Here is an 18,115-nt window from a genome sequence, read left to right as displayed (position 1 = left end):
AGTTATTGCTAGTGATTTTATTTGGCAGGTGCTCACATACTATAGTGATGGGTGGCAATATAAAACCCTAAGTTCAATAGGGCTTTTTCTTTATTTTTTTCCTTTTTACTTGAACCTTAATTTTGCATTTCTTGGTTTTCCTCTCACTCTCTCTCATATATATACTATTTTTTTTTAAATCTCACCTATCAAAGTTTCTCTGGGGATAGTAACATTCTGAATAAAATGTAGTCATATCTAAAGCCAAATTTCAGCACAAAGGAAAAAGGAACACCATCAGCTTAACAAAAAAACTCTGTACAACTTCGTCAAAGTCCCCCTCCACCCCCGAACCTACTGTTGTTACAACTATTCAGATTTTTTTTTTTTTAGTGAATGCATCTGTCAGCATTTTATGCCTAGTTCATTTCATTGTTCCCCTGTATAGGTAAATAAAGACCAATTCAGTATACATATATGTGAGTAGCTTTACTCCAGGCCAGACAGTAGTTCCATCAAATTCAGTGCACAAATGACCCACCTGAGTTACAATTTGAAATCAATGGGGCTACTCTCACATATAAAGTTGTTCATATACATAAGTATTTGGAGTCTTAGGGCTTTAGTTAGTTTCTACTGTTGTTTAGTGGGTCTTTCAAACACTTACAAGTTAAAAAGAAAGTATGTTTAACAACTGGGAAAGCGCAGTTGTAAAACCACAGAAGTCAGTAGGGATGCCAAGGAACAGGTGCTGTACCTCAGGCTACTTTTTGAACTCATATTTTAATTTACTAGATTTCATGTTGGCAGGGTCCCTTGAATATGTTCTTGGTAATTTATCCTTTTTACTCTTGTTTCTATTATTACAAGATAGAAAGGTCTTTTTGTATGTGATTGACTCATTTCAGTGTTGCAGCTGTCATACAGCAAACTAAGACTGAGAGGAGAACTATCCCAGTTGCTTCAAATACTTCTGACTATAAATGGAGACAAGCCCAAAGTGGCTTCTCTACATATATGTGAAATCTGTAAGGTTAGTGACAGGATTAGGAAAGAAAGATTAAATTAAAAGCATCTTATTAACAACATCTAAATAAGTGCATTGTAAGACTTGTAGGAATAAAAGTTTCATGTCACTGAACAGTTGCAGCCACATGACTCATTAGAGAAAAATCAAACAGAAATGTTACCTCAGACTCTAACCTGTGAGAGCACAAATTGCAGGTGTAGCCCAGAGATTAAAACATGCAAAGGTTCAAGCATTACACAGTGCTATTTTATAACCCCAGTCAGGCAAAACAATCAGATACCAGACTATCAATACCAGAGTATTTTGAGGTCTAACTAGCAAGCATTTGCAGACTTTATAGAAGCCGTTGAAAACAAATGGACAATCTTACCCCTTCTCAGGATCTTAAACAAAGATCAAAAAGGCTGATTTCTAAGTAAACATAATAAAAAAAATAGTTTTAAACCAGCAACATTTGAAGAGACTTTTATAAATTAGCAAGGTCCTTTCCCCACAGGAAAGAGCTGTCAATTGCTGACACTAATGGCTCAAAACACATTACTTAATAATTCATTTCAGCTGGTCCAGTCCTGCATTTAGCTAGCCTGATTCTCCACAGCTTGCAATCTATGTTACTCCTGGGGGAATTCTGCACCAAAAAATTAAAAATCCTACACACAATATTTTAAAATTCTGCATATTTTATTTGTCAAAATAACACAATAGAATCATAACAGTTTCAATTATTTTGGTAATTTATTTCAAAATACCTGTCAGCAAGTATGTCTGTAACAAAACAAACAACAAAAAAGATTCAGGAAATGTTTTTTGACAAATAGATTCCTTCTGCATAATTAATACAGAACTCTGAATAATGAATAACAATTAATTTAAAATACAATACAGAAATGTATTTCCCGCACCCCTCAGAAACAGTGGAAAGGCTTTGGGGAGTCAGGGGTAACGGAGGAGCTGAGGGAGAGGAAAATAATTGCTGGGAAGGAGCATGGGTGTGAACTTGAAGGGTTGTTGGGTATGGGTGGGAAAGGAGGGGAGCAGGGAGGGATTGTTTTTTGAGGGGTGGGGAGGAGGGGAGCAGGGAGGGATTTTTAGGGAGCTTCCCCCATGCAGACCCTGGCTGACCCCTAGTCTCTCCCATTCAGTCAGGCACATGTCCCTCCGTCCCCACACAGATACCCACTCTCCCTATCCCCATATGCTCCTGCACCCCTTCCCCCATCTGTCTCTGTGCCCCCCAGCTGCCCTCTGTCCCCATGTATCCCTACTCCCCTACCCCAACCCCATGTGTCCCTGCAATCCATCAGCCAGCTCCCTCCCCTCAGCTCCATGTATCCCTGCACCCCTGTCCCTATGTCTCTATGCCCCTACTCAGCCATCTCCCTTCCCCCCTGTAACTCTGCACCCCTCCCCCTCTACCCATATGACCCTGCACCTCCCTCCCACCCTTTGACCCTGAGCCTCCACTCCCACTGAGCCCATCCCAGTCTGTCCTCCCCCACTAGTCCTTATGAGCCCCTATCTGACTGTCCAGCAGCCCCATGGTGTCTGACTCCCCAACCTCTGTCTCGTGACCTGGCCTGACAGGCGCTGTGAAGAAGGCAGGCTCTTTCTTTTCCCTATCATAGCTGGGTCTGGCCAGATGTAGCTGCTTTGTTCTAATGCCACACACCCTCTGGTGGGCAAAAAGCAGAAATGTAGCAATTTTTCTGCAAACAAAATTAAAAATATGTGCGGCACAGGAAATATGCATGTGCACAGTGGCACAGAATTGCCCCAGGAGTAATACTATGTGTTCCTTTGCAACTGTGCAAAGTGGGTATAAAATGGTACTATTCAGCTTTGAGTACCCACGTACTGTCTTTACTCTAGGAGAGTCAACTTCACTGTGCCAAAGTTTGGATGAACCTTATACACTCACACTCCACAGAGTAGGTGATCCAAGACTTGATTAACACACTTAAATATATATTTTAAGAGAAAAACAATACATGGTTTTTTAAAGCAATCAATTTGATATAAGCCCATCAAACATTAACAAGGATACAACAACAACAGTATGCAGTATAAGTACACACTAACAAGCAGTATGCAACTCACAGGTGATTCTTAGCATTATTAAATAAGTTGTCCATATCAGTGGTGCCCATTAAACCTACATTGACTGCCATTAAGCCTCCCTCTTCAATTTGATTTTCATGGTGGGTAGGTCCTCATGACTCACTATAAATAGGACCTATTTTTAAGGTAATTTTCATATTGAGCTTAAAGTAACCATACTCTTAATTAGGGAGTCTTTCTAGATGATTTTTTAAAAATTAGATTAACCTTGAAGGGGATTAAAATTTCTTTATATTAATGGACAGATCATGCGGTAGCTAGATCGTATAGTGCAATGTGTTTCAAACAATTGGTCATAATCTCTGGGAGTGACAGGTGTGACTGAATGCACCATGTAGTCACACACTACACAGTATTAATCTTTATACAAAGTATGCCTTGTGGGGTATCGTTTGAAAACTCATAAATTACTGGTTAATAATATCATGGTGAAACTTGTGAAGCAACATTGTATGTAACATTATCAACATAAAATGAAATGATGACTGAAATGTTGCTACCAGTCAAATCTGGGGAATGGATAAACCTGTTTCTCAAAGACAAAGGACAAGCTGAGACCTCTAGCCACGTGTCATCAAAGTTGATGGGCAATCACCTGTCAAGTGGCCATTTCTTGGCAAAGAAAGGGGCAAAAACAGATCGATGTACATTTTAGCCAACAGCAGCAGGGAATCTCTTTTGTCACAAGATCCCGTGGCTTCCAATCTCACAGCAGGAATGAACTTTATCTAGGGGTAACCCTCAGGAAAATGCATTTCAAAGATTGACTGGACTATAAAAGTGAGGGACAAAAACACCCCAAGGAATTTCTCCCTCTCTCTCTTTCTCCTAAGATGACACAAGCAGCAGCCATTTGGCTTTGGGAGAGAGTCCAACCTCAAATTTGGTCAGTCTTCTTACTGGGAACGTATTGTAAGAATTTTCTCTCGACCCAAGTCTAGTTTGTGAAGTTTTAGCACTAGAAAGCATTTTATCTTTATTTTTCTTGTAACCATTTCTGACTGTAATGCTTTGCACTTTTACTCATTTAAACGCTCTCCCTCTCTTTATACTTAAATAAACTTGTTTTATTCTTGAATCAAAACTAATCCAGTGTGGCATTCCAACTGAATTGTTTCGATAACTCCATTGAAAGTAGCAAACTGTTGGCTATTGTTCCCTTCCAGGGGCAATGGACCTAACATACCTCAATTGTCCAGGAAAGGGCTGGACAGTGCAGAATACACATTCTGGGGCAAAACTCAGGTCTGGGAGTGTGTTGGGGTCATCCTGCAAGCTATACACAGACACTCAGTGTGACCTCCATGCTGTTTGGCTGCTTGTGAGGGACCCACCGTGGGAGCTACAGCAGCAAAGCATTGAGGCACCCCAGGTTGCACAGCAGGTGGTGAAAATCCCTCACTGGTCTGGATTGCATCCCAGAAGGTCTCCATTGTACTTACCACATCCTTGTCCTTCAATGTCAGGTATTCTGACACCTCAAAACACAGGCAACTAACTAACTTAGGCTTATCATTATGACTGATTTGTTTATTCTTACTTTTAAAATAAATGCAAGGGAGTTGTGAAAATGTTCAATTTCAAATAAGGGGTCACCAAGCTGAAGAAGTTGAGCAGCATTGGTCCAGTGGAATAGTTCTTGCTTTCTATGCAAGTAATCATGGGTTCAAATCCCAGCTAATCTTTCACAGACATGGGGGAATGTACTTTATGAGGTTTATTGCCTGTGTTATGTAGGTGGCCAGACTAAATGATCACTAAATGACGTTCACTTCTGGCTTTAAAATCTATGAATCTCAAAAGCATGAATTGAATGCCAGCCAGTTGGTTACTCCTGGAGTTTTATTTCAATTTAATCTCCACTTACGGAAATAAAATAAAAAGGTCCTAAACATGTTCACAAAACAAAAGGTTAATTAAGAGGAAGGCCTACATACATTTATTAGTCAAAGAAAATGTACCGAGTATGATGATGTCCCTTAGAAATAGCAAAAACTTGAGTAAAATTGCTTAAAAATGAAAGTTAACAGATACTTTATATATTACCCTCTACAACCAGGGCTCAAAAAGTTAGGTACTTGTCTTGCAATGAACTCCAAAGGGCAAATCTCTGCATCATGCCTCACTTGTGCATGACATAGGTATGTTATTCTTAAGACAATAAGTTAAATGGTAACCAATAATTTTCACGAGTTAATTAGAAGGGTGAGAACTAAATTTTAGTTGCACACTGCTTTGATACTGCCATATCCTTGTTCAACTTTGATTGGCTTAATAACTGTTCCAAAATTCATTTTTATGGAGAAATATATACTGTCATAAATATAAAGGGAAGGGTAACCACCTTTCTGTATACAGTGCTATAAAATCCCTCCTGGCAAGAGGCAAAATTCTTTCACCTGTAAAGGGTTAAGAGGCTAAGGTAACCTCGCTGGCACCTGACCCAAAATGACTGAGGGGACAAGATACTTTCAAATCTGGAGGGGGGGAAAAAGGCTTTTGTGACACCTTTGCCAGGAACAGATCAAGGATGCAAGCCCTCCAACTCCTGTAAAGTTAGTAAGTAATCTAGCTAGAAAATGAGTTAGGTTTTCTGTTTTGGCTTGTAAATTCGCTGTGCTGGAAGGAGTGTGTATTCCTGTTTTTGTGTCTTTTTATAACTTAAGGTTTTGCCTAGAGGGATTCTCTATGTTTGGAATCTGACTGCCTGTGTGATTATCTTCCATTCTAATCTTACAGAGTGTTTCTTTTATCTTTGTTTTGTTCTTCTAATAAACTTCTGTTTTTAAAGAATCTGATTGGGTTTCTAGGGTACTAGGAAACCCAAGCTGATCTGTGCTCAACTTGTTTATTCTCAAGCCTCCCCAGGAAAGGGGGTATAAGGGCTTGGAGGATTGCTGGGGGAAGAGGAACTCCAAGTGGTCCGTTTCCCTGGTTCTTTGTTAAAGTGCTTGGTGGTGGCAGCATACCCTAGTCCAAGGACAAAGATTTTGTGCCTTGGGGAAGTTTTTAAACCTTATACTTAGGCTAGGTCTACATTAGAAACAATTTGCCAAGACCCTACTTATACCACTGGAATCAGTTATACCAGCAAAACAATTGTATGCCATCACGTAGCTGTAACTACACTCTGACTTTTGACATTATTCCCACATTGAAGAAAAAGGAAAAAAAAAAAAAAAAAAAAAAAAGCACAGCGCTAGTCAGCATTACTACACTGGCAAGTTTCTAGTGCAGACTTTGCCTTAGTGAATGAAGTTTAAAATTTTTAATGTCAACTTTATATGCAACTTGAAAATGTAAAAAGTACCTCCACATCACCACTCCTTTTCTGACTTAGTTGTATTTGTTAAAGCTTGTTTCCTACTGCCATTTTATAAATAATTACGTATGGCAAACACTGGCTGATAGACCATCCTCCAGGCCACCTGTTTTTTTGTTAGTATGTTTCTCAAGCAGTTACTTCTCCTTCAGTATTTTATTCCCTTGGCCCAGAGTTAAGGTATCAAATGTCAGTGTCACGCACTGAAATCTCCATTCTTTCATAATGTTTAGTTTGTTTCAAAACTGCTTCCATAAACTGAAGAAATTAAACAAGTGTCTTATGATAGGTACCTGCATACTCTACATGGAAACAATGTCACACATGTTGCAGTCACATTATAATGTGTAGAGGACAAATAGTGAAGAAATACACACCACACGTATAAGAAAATAAATATTAGCTCTGATAAACAGAATGACATATAATATATAAAAATACAACTGGTTGCTTTTACAAAAGTTATCAGATTTAACATCTCCATATCTGAAGCTTGTTATACAGTGGCAGTCTGTTAGAGAAACATTTCTTCAAAAACCCCTCAAAGAAACAATCCCCTTCCCCTAATATATTCCCGTCAAATTCTTATGGCCAACCCCCCTTCCCCAATATGTGTTTTATATTATGCAAAACTGAAAACCCTCACGTAAGGTTTAAAACTCCTAATCACTCTCAGACATATGATGTGAATGGTGAAAAGATACTATTGTACGTTCTCAGTTGTTTAGGATGTGACAGAGAGCATACCAAATTATTTTCTTTACAAGTTCCAAGGATTTTACACTGCTTATTTAGGTCCACAAATCCCCAACATATTCTCGTTGTCATGAATTTGTTTTTTAATCTTTTCATCAGTGTTCACTGGCAGTATGGCAATGCTGATAACCCCAAGTCTTAAATCTTCAAAGTACGAAAAAAGTTCCTTTGCAAATGTAAAAGAAATGCAAGTGTTCCAGCTGACAAATCATTTCTTTTTCTTCTTTTTCTTTTCACCTGCTGCAATTTTTAATTTAACTTCTTCCACTGGAAGTGCTCCCAGCTTCTTTTTCTTTGCTTTCTTCACCTTTTCCTTGATTGCTTCTATATCAATTTTTGTTTCAGTAGAAGCTATACAATAAAAACCAACATACAAATATGAGAAACATCCCTTTTGATTTTTTTCCCAGTATCTACTGGAAACAGTCTACAAAATGATTCCATGTTTATACACAATGAGCTATGTTTAACAGTGGACATAGAAAGAGACATGGGGGGAAGGCAGGTTGGCACGTGTGTTTTTGTATTCCCCAGCCAGTGGCCTTTGCGAGCAGTGATTTTAATAAAAAGGGTTTTAATATCACATATAAACCAGGACCTTGGGATTTCCTGCCCCCACCTCCCTCTTGGGCAGAAATTATGAGATAGGATCAAGTGTTCTCTCACATAAGCTACTTCCTACCAGAGCAGAGGTGGGCAAACTCCGGCCCGCGGGACCGTCCTGCCCAGCCCTTGAGCTTCTGGCTGGGGATGCTAGCTCCCAGCCCCTCCCATGCTGTCCCCCCTCCGTAGGCGTGCTGCCGCGTGGGCGGCACGGCTGCCAGTCCTGCCACTCTGAGAGGCATGGTAAGGGGGTGGGGGGACTGGATAAGGGACAGGGAGTACTGGGGAGCAGTCAGGAGACAGGGAGCTGTTGCATGGGGCAGAGGTTCGGGGGGGTGGAGGGGGACGGTCAGGGGAGGGGGTTGGATAGGTGTGGGAGTCCAAGGGGGCCTGTCAGGGAGCAGGGGTGTGGATAGGGGTCAGGACAGTCAGGGGACAGGGAGCAGTGGGCGTTGGCTAGGCAGTGGGGTCCCAGGGGGGGCGGATAGGGGGTCCCGGGAAAGGGCAGTCAGGGGACAGGGAGCAGGGGAGGTTGGACAGGTGGGATATGGGGCGGGGGCCAGGCTGTTTTGGGAGTCACAACCTTCCCTACCTGGCCCTTCATACAGTTTTGCAACCCCGATGTGGCCCTCGGGCCAAAACGTTTGCCCACCCTTGTACTAGAGCATAGGCTTGAGCTGACATTTTTAGATCTCAGTTCTTCTCTTTAGCTTCAAAAATGTTTTTGTAATCTATTTTGGAAGGCTGAGAGATTTACATTAAAGTATATACAATAAGTAAAAGTAGAGCTGGTCGAGAATTTTTTGACAAAATCTTTTTTCATGAGAACAATGCCCATTTGTCAAAACCAAACTGTACAAAAGGGTTGGTTTTGATGAAATTCTTGTTTCTACATTTTTTGTTGGAAAAAGTTTCAAGGTTGCCAGAAGTGTCCCATTTCAACATTTTCCAAGTAAAAAATTCTGATTTTCAGTCAAAAACAACTTTTTGTTTAGCAATCAAAGTCATCATAGTAAAATATTAAAAATAAAGAGGGTTGAAATGTAAAAGTTTCAAAAATATTGAAACAAACATTTCGATTGATCTCAACAAATATCCCCCCCACCCCTCCCCGATTGTCGATTCGCAAAAAATGGTAGTGTGTGAGACCTTTAGTTCCAGGTCAGGATGGGATACTTTTTCAGCATCTCAGTTTCTCCCTCTAAGTAGTGTCTTTATGTCTCAAACATCAACCAAGTATGATTAGCAAGTTCATCTTTTCTTTAAATTTAAAGAAACTGTTAAAGTGGAAAAATCAACAGACCTTCACAGCTTCTATTCTAGCCCACAGCCTGAAGTAGCAAACACATCTTCTGCATACCTGATGATCCAGTAGGCCCTCTCTGGCTTTTCTCCCAATGTCACTCTCTAGAGTCAACACTCTGTTACACTAAACATTCAAAGGCAGCACTGCTGTGGGCTGCTACACCTATTCCGTTGCCCCATGCAGCTCTACTGATGGACTTAAATAGCAAGGGGGCCTTGCACTGAACCTCCTCACCCACAAGGTGAATTTCATACTTAATGCTCCATACACTTTGGTTGGCTAAATAGCCACCAACCAAAGGAACAGTAGCTTTAAAAAACAAAAACAAACAGTGGAAAAGATTCTAAGGACAGGAAACAAACATTACCTTTTTTAGGTTTTACAACAAGCTTTTCCTTGGGAGGGATAAAAGCTTTATTTCTTTCCTCTTGTCTCCTATTAATGGCTTCTGCTTGTTTTGCCTAAAATTACGAACAAAAGGTCAAACACTTGACTTACCAGTCACATTAGACAAAATGAGAATCATATTGAAAACAAAAAAAACCAACCCATTTTCATTTTGCTGAAGACTGAAACAAATCAGAACTGCCTTACCTTTATCTCTTCCACCCTCTTTCGTTTCTTCTGGCTTTCTTTCAAGAAGTATTCACCACTTGCCAATTCTTTATCAACCTGTAAAAAACACATTTATGATTCCTAAGAGTCTTTAGCTATGTGTTAGAGACAGATACTGAGGAAAGCATCTGGCATCAACTGATTAACGCTCCCAATTACTTACGAGCAAGATTTCAGGACCTTTTATCTTTCCTACAGAATTATACGAGGCTTAGACTGACCTGGCTTTCTGGTTGCGGAGGTGGGAAAGGCGTGTACTCCTTCTTAACATTTTTCTTCTTTGGCTCCTTGCGTTTGTTCAAGTTCTTGTGTTTGAACTGAGGCAAAAATCGTTCCCAACTTTGTGTTCTTAGTTCAGGATCCTTTGACAGCTCCCGTTTAATCATGAGAGTCTTCAATCATTTCAAAATATTAAAAAGAAATATTAGTTAAAACATATAATTGACATACTTCCTAAGTCCAGTTATTTAAATGTATAGTGAATCACCTACACTCACAGGGAAACTGGGTGGTTTAAGCAGGAGCAGTCAAACACGTGAGGTAATTATGTCTCAAGGAGTTTGTTCTACAGGGGCTCAGAGACATTAACAGTACCAGGGAAGCTGCCTTGATATTATATTAATGAGTATCAAGCTGCTAATCATGGAGACATGTAGATGAATATGCACTTTTCCTTTGGTGCCTTGTCAGGTACTGTTATGATTACACTGATTGTGCACCCTAATACACAGAAGTATATTCAAAGCAATATACTGTAAAAGTTTCTTTAAAAAAATTGCATTATAGGAGAAACCCTCAAAATAAAGTATCACAGGAATACTTAATTGATATAGCCTTTTATAAATTAAGGTGGCTTGTGACAAGGAACATACCTTAATACAGAAAAATAGGCAAAGATGCAACCCCATACAAAATGCACAGTAATGTACTAGCCTTAATGTAATACACCAGGCCACACCCACCTTTATGTTATATATGGGATGAATATTCTTCATAGTGTCCAGGACCACTTTTCTAACCTAGGTTTAAAAAAAAGCAAGGGGAAGGGAAAACATAATCACTATTCTAAATTATCGTAAATGAAAGTCCTAAATATATGTTTTCTTCAAACTCCTTTGCACAAGTGGACCTTTAGAGAAATATTTTTTCTAAACCTTTTTGAATTAGTTATCGTAAAACTAATTACTTATTAGTTCCCCATAACAAAAGTAAAAAAGTTTCAGATAGCAATATGATTTTTAAATTTTTAAGTGGTATCTTCAATTTAAAGAGGCATAATCAAGTCAAATTTACCACCAAATTTAGATTTTTATAAAACAAATGGATCACAATACCCATAACCAACAGAAAGGTTTCCACGAAATTGTGTTATAATTCCAGTGGAAACAACTGCTTATAACATTCTCCTGCAAAGTTTGCAGCTCAAAACAGCACTCAATCTGACAGTGAAACCAATTTCACTGACGCTAAAAAATACTGTTACTCATATACCTTTATATTGATTATTATCGGTTGTATTACTGTAGCCGTTAGCAGCCCCTGCCATGGACCAGGAGTGCACGGTGCTAGGTGCTGAACAAACACAGAACAAAAGGATGGCCCCAAGTTGCTCACACACTAAGTAAGAGACAATATATGGATGCAGACAGACAAAAAGACAGGGAAGTACAAGTAAACAATGAGACAGTGTTGGTCAGCTTGATAAGCAAATGTCTTAGAGCAATATTTCCATCCTCACGAAACTCATGTATTTCTGCATTGTTTCTGCTCCTACTGCGTATGACGTAGGTTGACCCACTTACCTTTCCTGCAGTCAGACCACTAAAAGCAGTAAGGGGTCAAGTTTAGAGCTGATCCATGTGTGACAGTCATGCAAATTATTCAATAAGTTAATGTGCAGGCCAACAAATAATTTGAATATAACTATCAACCTCACCAGATGGTTGAACACACTGTGCCCCAAATAATGGCAGGGATAGCACATGGAAGGTGAGTGAGTAGTGGGATGGAAAAGTAGTAGTCAGATGGAGGCTATCTAGGGATGCTTGGGTTGGTCGGTAAGTGGGTGGGTGCTGGAGGGTTTAAAGAACACAGAGGTTGTTGGGATGGAGAGTTGTCTCGGAAGTATCTACATGCTAGCTAGATGCTGGGGGTGGGTAGGAGCTGGATTGTAGCTGGAAGGTTAGTGGGGGTGGGGAGGGGCGGGGCAGGGCAGGGCAGGGCTGGTGTTAGGGATCTATTAAAAAAGCAAGTGAGTTCTCTCTCACCTCTTTTAGCCCATTAAAAGGTCCCAGAGCTGAAACAGTGTTCCCCTGAACCATGATATAACAGTTTGTTAACAGTTCCAGAGCCTACACAAAAAAGGGAATAAATAAGTATAAACTGGTGCTTAGATAAACGACTTCACATAATTAAGATCTTGATTATTACACTTGTAAGATGTACCTTCAGAGTGGATCCTTTTGGCCCAATGAGTCTTTGTCTTCTTTTTATAAATCTCTCTCTGTTTCTCACTAGAGACCCTACTTTAATGATGTCACATGCAGTGTCATCCTGAAGGATGCGTACTGCCTAAAAAGGAAAATCAAAGCTGTGTTAAAAATAAAAGAGAAGAGCGAACACACAGGTAATCAGCACTACCACCAGCACTGTGTCATTGTGATAAAACTAATCAAAGCACAAACTCATTACTTGTTACTAAATGAAAGTCAATGGAACAATGTAGTCTGTCACTCTGGTTTAAGCACAGTTTCAGTATTCCCAGATGTATTTTTTCTTTTGAAAGTTGTATTTTATTCTCCCCAACTGACTTTACTTGAAAATCATAAACTTCTTTCAAAATAAGCATGTAAAATTAACATAATTTAATACAGATAAATGCAATATTAAAATTGACCTACTAAATAGTTGATATAAATTAGTGGCTTTAGCTACACACCTGTTCAAATGGAACACTTCTTGCTAAAAGCTTTATTAAGTCTCTTGCCCTGATGATCACATATGGATCAAAAGTCTTCTTAGTCGTTGTGACAGTTATACTACCTTCAATTAAGTCCAACGTCGCATTCACATGCTGCAATATTTATAAAGAAATTAAAAATAATGGTCAATCACACGTAGCCAATTGTTAGAATAAAACATTACTATTTTTACGCTGTGTGCAGGTTTGATTTCTAAACTGACTTCCAACTTAATAAATTAAAATAAGAATGCAGGATTCCATTCTAAATTTTTAAAATATGAGTTAGCCTATTAAAAATATATATACTTAAATTATTGTGAAAATAGTGCATTTTCCTGTATGATTTTGCTTTAAATAATTAACATTATGTGTAATAAATCTTTGAAATGGTATAAACTAAGTTTACTTGATGTATATGTAGAAATTATTCATACATGTTCATTCAAGGCTTTCTGCACCAGTGGCCAACATTCTTTCAAGTAAGCTTCTCTGTATTTCGGGAACAGAGTTGCAAAGCTGCTTTCTTCCAGAAGCCCTCTAGGATTATCTTCTCTTGTAAAGGCTGGTTCTTTCCATCCATCAGGAACAGTGAGAAGTTCTGACTCATTTACTGTTACAAATAAAAATTCACTTGCATTAGAGTGCTTTTCTCTCCAACAATGACTTTTTTCCCATTTAATAATTACAAAAGGAACTAGATTAACAGTCCTAAATCTTGGGGTGGGTGGGTCTGATTTTAGAGGAGTGCTTAGTATAAGATGTACAAGAATATTGAAAGGCAGATCTTAAATTCCTCTATTTATTCAAGGAGCAGATAAGGAAGGTCAGTGCCAATGCAGACCCATGGATAAGAGAGGCTTCAATCTTTGGTAGTCTCAGCATGGAGGCCGACATGGGCACTAATAAACCCTGATGGGGATTCTATTGCTGTGGACACCTGCTCTTTAGAAAATGGACTGAACCTAATAATTCATTTCATATAAGACACCAAACAACTTTCAGGTTTCAAGTAGTACTGCTTGCTGAATTGGAGCCCGAGCAGAGAAATGTCACATACCATTACCAATCACTTGAGCCATCCAACTCCCATAACAATTAATTCTAATAAAAATATTATGAAAGATTCAAACTGTTTCATTTTGTTTGCACAGATGATATATTTGTTATGCTTAGCAGACATTATAATAAAAACAAATGATTACCAGGCAGACAAGTTTAATGACAGTGTGTAGTTATTAGACATTTTTCTGTGCAGGCAACAAGAAAATAAGATTTGGTGACAGACATTTGTGGTCTAATTTTTATTTAGTGATTAGGATGAGCTCTGAGGAGTGGGAATCCACAATAAAATTATTTAGTTGGGAGTAGAGCTATTTAGTGTTATTCAAACTGAGTAACTTAACATCTCTTTATTACCTGGAGTGGTTTAGAGAGGCAGGTGGAAAGGACAATCTGCCTTTAAGCACCTCACTTTAATGTTACAAAATAATTCATACCAACATTATCAGAAGTTCCTCATAATTGGAGCAATTTTGGTGCAATAAAACTCTAGCAGTCACACCTGTTATCTTTGTTGGCAAAGAGACTACTTGCACTGGTAAATATTATGTATGTGACTAAAGGTAGGTCTACACTACTACTTAAGTCGAACTAATTTGCGTCGCTCAGGAGGCTGTAAAAGAAACCCCCGTGAGTGACGCAAGTTACAGAGACCTAAGTGCTGTCCACACCTGTGCTACATCAACAGGAGACACTCTCCCACTGACATAGCTTCTGCCTCTCGCAGGGGTGGAGTAATTGTGCTGACAGGAGACTGCTCTCCGGCCGGCATAGAACATCTTCACCAGACGTGCTGCAACTATGCTGATGTAGTGCTTCTAGTGTAGACCTGCCCTAAGTTTGCAAAACTAGGCACTTATTTTTTGAAGTGTTTTAAAACAAACTGTATTCCCAAATGCTTGGCAAAGATGACCACCACCACACCACAGTGGGAGCGGGAAATAATTGGTATAAATGAGGGAGAAAAGATTAGTTTTAAAATGAAAACAGAAAGCACACAGTAATGTAAAATAATTAAAGACAGCCCTTCACCCCTAACATTTAGTTTACAGAGGACTGGATAATTCTTGGCCCATTTATGTCTGAAATTCTTGGCCTTATTTGCTTACAAGTAACAAGGAATTATTTGAAAGACAGAAAATCCATTAGTCTCCATGTGCCAACCCTGCTTCCTTTCTCTGTAACCAACTATTGGTGTCATACGATCTGAAGGTATATCTACACTTACAGTGGCGTGTAGAATACAGACACAGCACACCCAGCTAGCATGGGTCTACAGCTTCAGCAAGTAGAATGCCCTATATGCCTGAACTCAGTGTATCTAACCCTCTACACGGCTCTCTATGTGCCCCAACAGTGCATCCCATGTCTACACTGCTATTCTTATCTGTGTAGTGTCCTGTCACCTCCTTGCTGCCAGAGCCTTTACCCACCACAGTGAAAGGCTCTGGCAGGGGAGAGGCAACCCTGCTTCCCCCAGCAGAGCCTTTCACTGCAGTGTGTGGCTAGGGTTCCCAACTTTCTAATTTTTGAAAATCAGACCACCCCCCCTTGTCCCGCCTCTCCCCTAAGGCCCTGCCCCTTCACCAAGGCCACTCCCTTTCCCCTGAGGCCCTGCCTTCTGCTCACTCCTCTCCCCTCCCCACATTGCTCACTGCTCTCCACCTCCCTTCCTCTTCCACCAGCTGAACCCCCTCTGCTCTGGGGCTAGGATGGGACCAGCAGCCTGACGTGGAGCCTGCTGCCTGCCTGCCCATGACATGCACATGGGAGGCAGCCCTGGCTGAGCAAGGGCTGACATGGGTTCATGGCCTGGCACCCTCCCCCCCGCCCACAGTAACTAGACTTTTGGTGTTCAGTTAGTACATCTGGAAACCCTATATGGAGCTACATAGGTAGAGATAGGTTTCAGAGTAACAGCTATGTTAGTCTGTATTCGCAAAAAGAAAAGGAGTACTTGTGGCACCTTAGAGACTAACCAATTTATTTGAGCATAAGCTTTCATGAACTACAGCTTATGCTCAAATAAATTGGTTAGTCTCTAAAGTGCCATAGGTAGAGATAAATGTAAACATAGTCTGTGTAAATGTAGACATGGTCTGTGATACAGCCCTGGGGCCTGACCCCAGACAAAGCTCAGTCACTATAAATGTTATCTGGGGATGTCTGCGTGAGAAGCAACTGGGGTGAGGGGATTCAGCTGCACATTTTGATTTTATTCTGTTTATTATTTTTTGAGAGAACAGAAACAGGAAGCCACCCACGCCCACCCTACACTGAGTATCCCTACTAGCCACCAACCCTGAACCAGTTATAGCCCTGTATCATTACCACACCAACTACTGGTAAAGTAGTGTGCACACTCATTCTATGTCATGTCCCATTCCTGGCACGACTACAGAAGTGTAGTACCACTGTGACTCTGGCTTACACTTGCCCCAAATGGATGTATAGTAGACACTTGTTTGTACAAACACCTTGTAAGAGCAACCACTGCTTACAAGCAACATTTCCCCTGGGAACACTTTCCCCACTGTGAATTGTCCAGTTGGTAACAGCAAATATAACTGCCACATAAGAGCTACATTGGTGACGTTGTGATGTCACATCCAGGGGCGGAGATGCGGAGGCATGTAGGGGTGTTGCCCCACAAAACTGCATCTTTCCAGTCCCCGACTCACCCTGGCCCTTCAGCACAGCTCCAGGGCACACAGCCCTGTCCACTTGCCCTGCCTGACAGAGCCTGCATGGAGAGCATGTGTAGGGGGGAAGGTCTGAAAGAGAGGAATTGGGGGGGGGGGGGGATCAGAGGAGCACAGAGATGCAGCTGGAATGTTTCCCCCTCCCTTCCTCAGCATCTGGCTTGAGAGCAGCAGAGGGCTGCTATATTGCAGTGGGGAGTATCGGAGAGTATCAGGGGGACCCCCCCCCGTACACTGAACTGTCCCCTCCATTTTGATTGCCAGTGGTGGGGTGTGGGCATACTGTTTTGCACTAGAGGGTTGCCATGTTGCAGTGGGGCATATCAGGTCACCCCCTTCCCAAAGCACTACCCTGTGGGGCCTCTCTGCTGTCCATGCTAGGGGACACCCCTTTCCCTCTTCCCCCTATTGCAGGCTACACACAGTGCTGTCCCCATGCCAGGGTGGAGCATGAAGCCACCAGAAGACGCATCCGCAGCTTGTCCCCAGCAGCCGGGCTCACGCAGCCGTTTTGCTGACTAGGAGCTCCCCTGCCCCATTCCGCCCAAGACTTGGGGTTCCCACACCCGCCAGGGTGAAACACCCTTAACCCTTCATACGGCTTTGGTCAGACAACAGTCCCCTTGACAGCAACCGCTGCTGGGGAGCAACATAGCAAGCCAGCACTGAAATGTAAGCGCCTACTGTATTGCTCCCGCCCCTTGAATCTTTGCCTGCGTGCCATGGGCAGGCCCAACACGTGGCATCTCACCGCCGATGCTCACGAGAGGTCCCAGAGCAGCACAGGCCAGGGGTGCACGTTGCACTTCACAGGCGCCTCCCTCCGCCCGCGCCAGGTGCGGGGGGCCAGGGCTCGCCCGGCAGGGGACGGGGGCGAGCAGGGCTGGCTCAGACGGCGGGTCCGGGCTGCACCTTATGGGGTGGGGCTGCAGGTTTTCAGGTCTCCATGCGCAGCTCACCCCCGCTGCCTTCCAGCAGGCTGCAGCTCGCCCTTCCCCCCACCCGGCACACTGGGATGGGCGCGAGCGCAGCCCTGCCCGCAGGGGCGAGCACGCGCACTGGCCCCCAGAACGAGGCGGCGGCGGCAGTAACGCGCTCCCCATTCAAGGGCGCGCGCACGGAGGGGGTCCCAAGCCGGCGCGCGGAGCCCAGGCCGAGTCGTCTAACCGGCCCGCCGCGAGGCTCCCCTTTACCGGCTTTCTTGTTGCTCCGGTCCTTGGACGCCGGAGCCACCTGGCCGCTCTCGGCTTTCTTGGAGGCCGCCATGTTGCCGCCACCGCCCTGACCTCTCACCCAGCGCACGAACGGACGCTCCGCGCGGCCCTGGCTCCTCCCCGCAGACGCGTGGTCGCGACGATCCTGCGGCCGGGCCCGTCGCGCTGCATGCTGGGGCCTGTAGTCGCCCCCGCGCTGCGCGCAGGCGTGGCAACTGCCGCCTCGGGAGTCGGGCGGGGTCCGGCTGAGGCCTCGCGCGCTGCAGCCGCGGGAGCGTGGCGCCCTTGCTGGGCTACTGTGGGCGCCCTGCCTAAAGCGCCGGATCCACCCGCCCAGCCCAGCCTTTCACAGAATAGCAGGGTTGGAAGGGACCTCAGGAGGTCATCTAGTCCAACCCCCTGCTCAAAGCAGGACCGAGCCCCAGTTTTTGCCCTGGATCCCTAAATGG

The 18,115-nt window shown here is 42.6% G+C and overlaps 1 protein-coding gene across 1 annotated transcript; it reads right to left on the bottom strand.

Moving 5' to 3' along the window:
- Positions 1–6,836: 6,836 nt before the first annotated feature.
- On the bottom strand, positions 6,837–17,768 carry KRR1 (KRR1 small subunit processome component). The gene is made up of 10 exons (XM_073327733.1): positions 17,646–17,768; positions 13,126–13,301; positions 12,668–12,802; positions 12,175–12,300; positions 11,997–12,080; positions 10,692–10,748; positions 9,951–10,121; positions 9,709–9,786; positions 9,482–9,575; positions 6,837–7,556 (listed from the first exon to the last, which is right to left on the bottom strand). The coding sequence occupies exons 1-10, from the start codon at positions 17,716–17,718 to the stop codon at positions 7,414–7,416; spliced, it is 1,137 nt and encodes a 378-aa protein (XP_073183834.1). The 5' UTR covers positions 17,719–17,768; the 3' UTR covers positions 6,837–7,413.
- Positions 17,769–18,115: the final 347 nt, after the last annotated feature.

Source organism: Lepidochelys kempii, chromosome 1, assembly GCF_965140285.1.
Source record: "Lepidochelys kempii isolate rLepKem1 chromosome 1, rLepKem1.hap1, whole genome shotgun sequence".
Lineage (NCBI taxonomy): Eukaryota > Metazoa > Chordata > Testudines > Cheloniidae > Lepidochelys > Lepidochelys kempii.
The sequence above is the reverse complement of the archived record's forward strand: the minus strand, read 5'-3'. Positions and strand labels throughout refer to the sequence as shown.

Excerpts from the sequence above, each read along its gene's own strand:
- KRR1 (XM_073327733.1), bottom strand. The coding sequence starts at position 17,718 with ATGGCGGCCTCCAAGAAAGCCGAGAGCGGCCAGGTGGCTCCGGCGTCC. Across the intron at positions 12,803-13,125 it reads AGAAAGCCTTGAATGAACAT|CATGTGAATGCGACGTTGGA; the intron begins GTATGAATAATT and ends TAAATATTGCAG. Across the intron at positions 12,081-12,174 it reads CAAAAGGATCCACTCTGAAG|GCTCTGGAACTGTTAACAAA; the intron begins GTACATCTTACA and ends TTTTTTGTGTAG.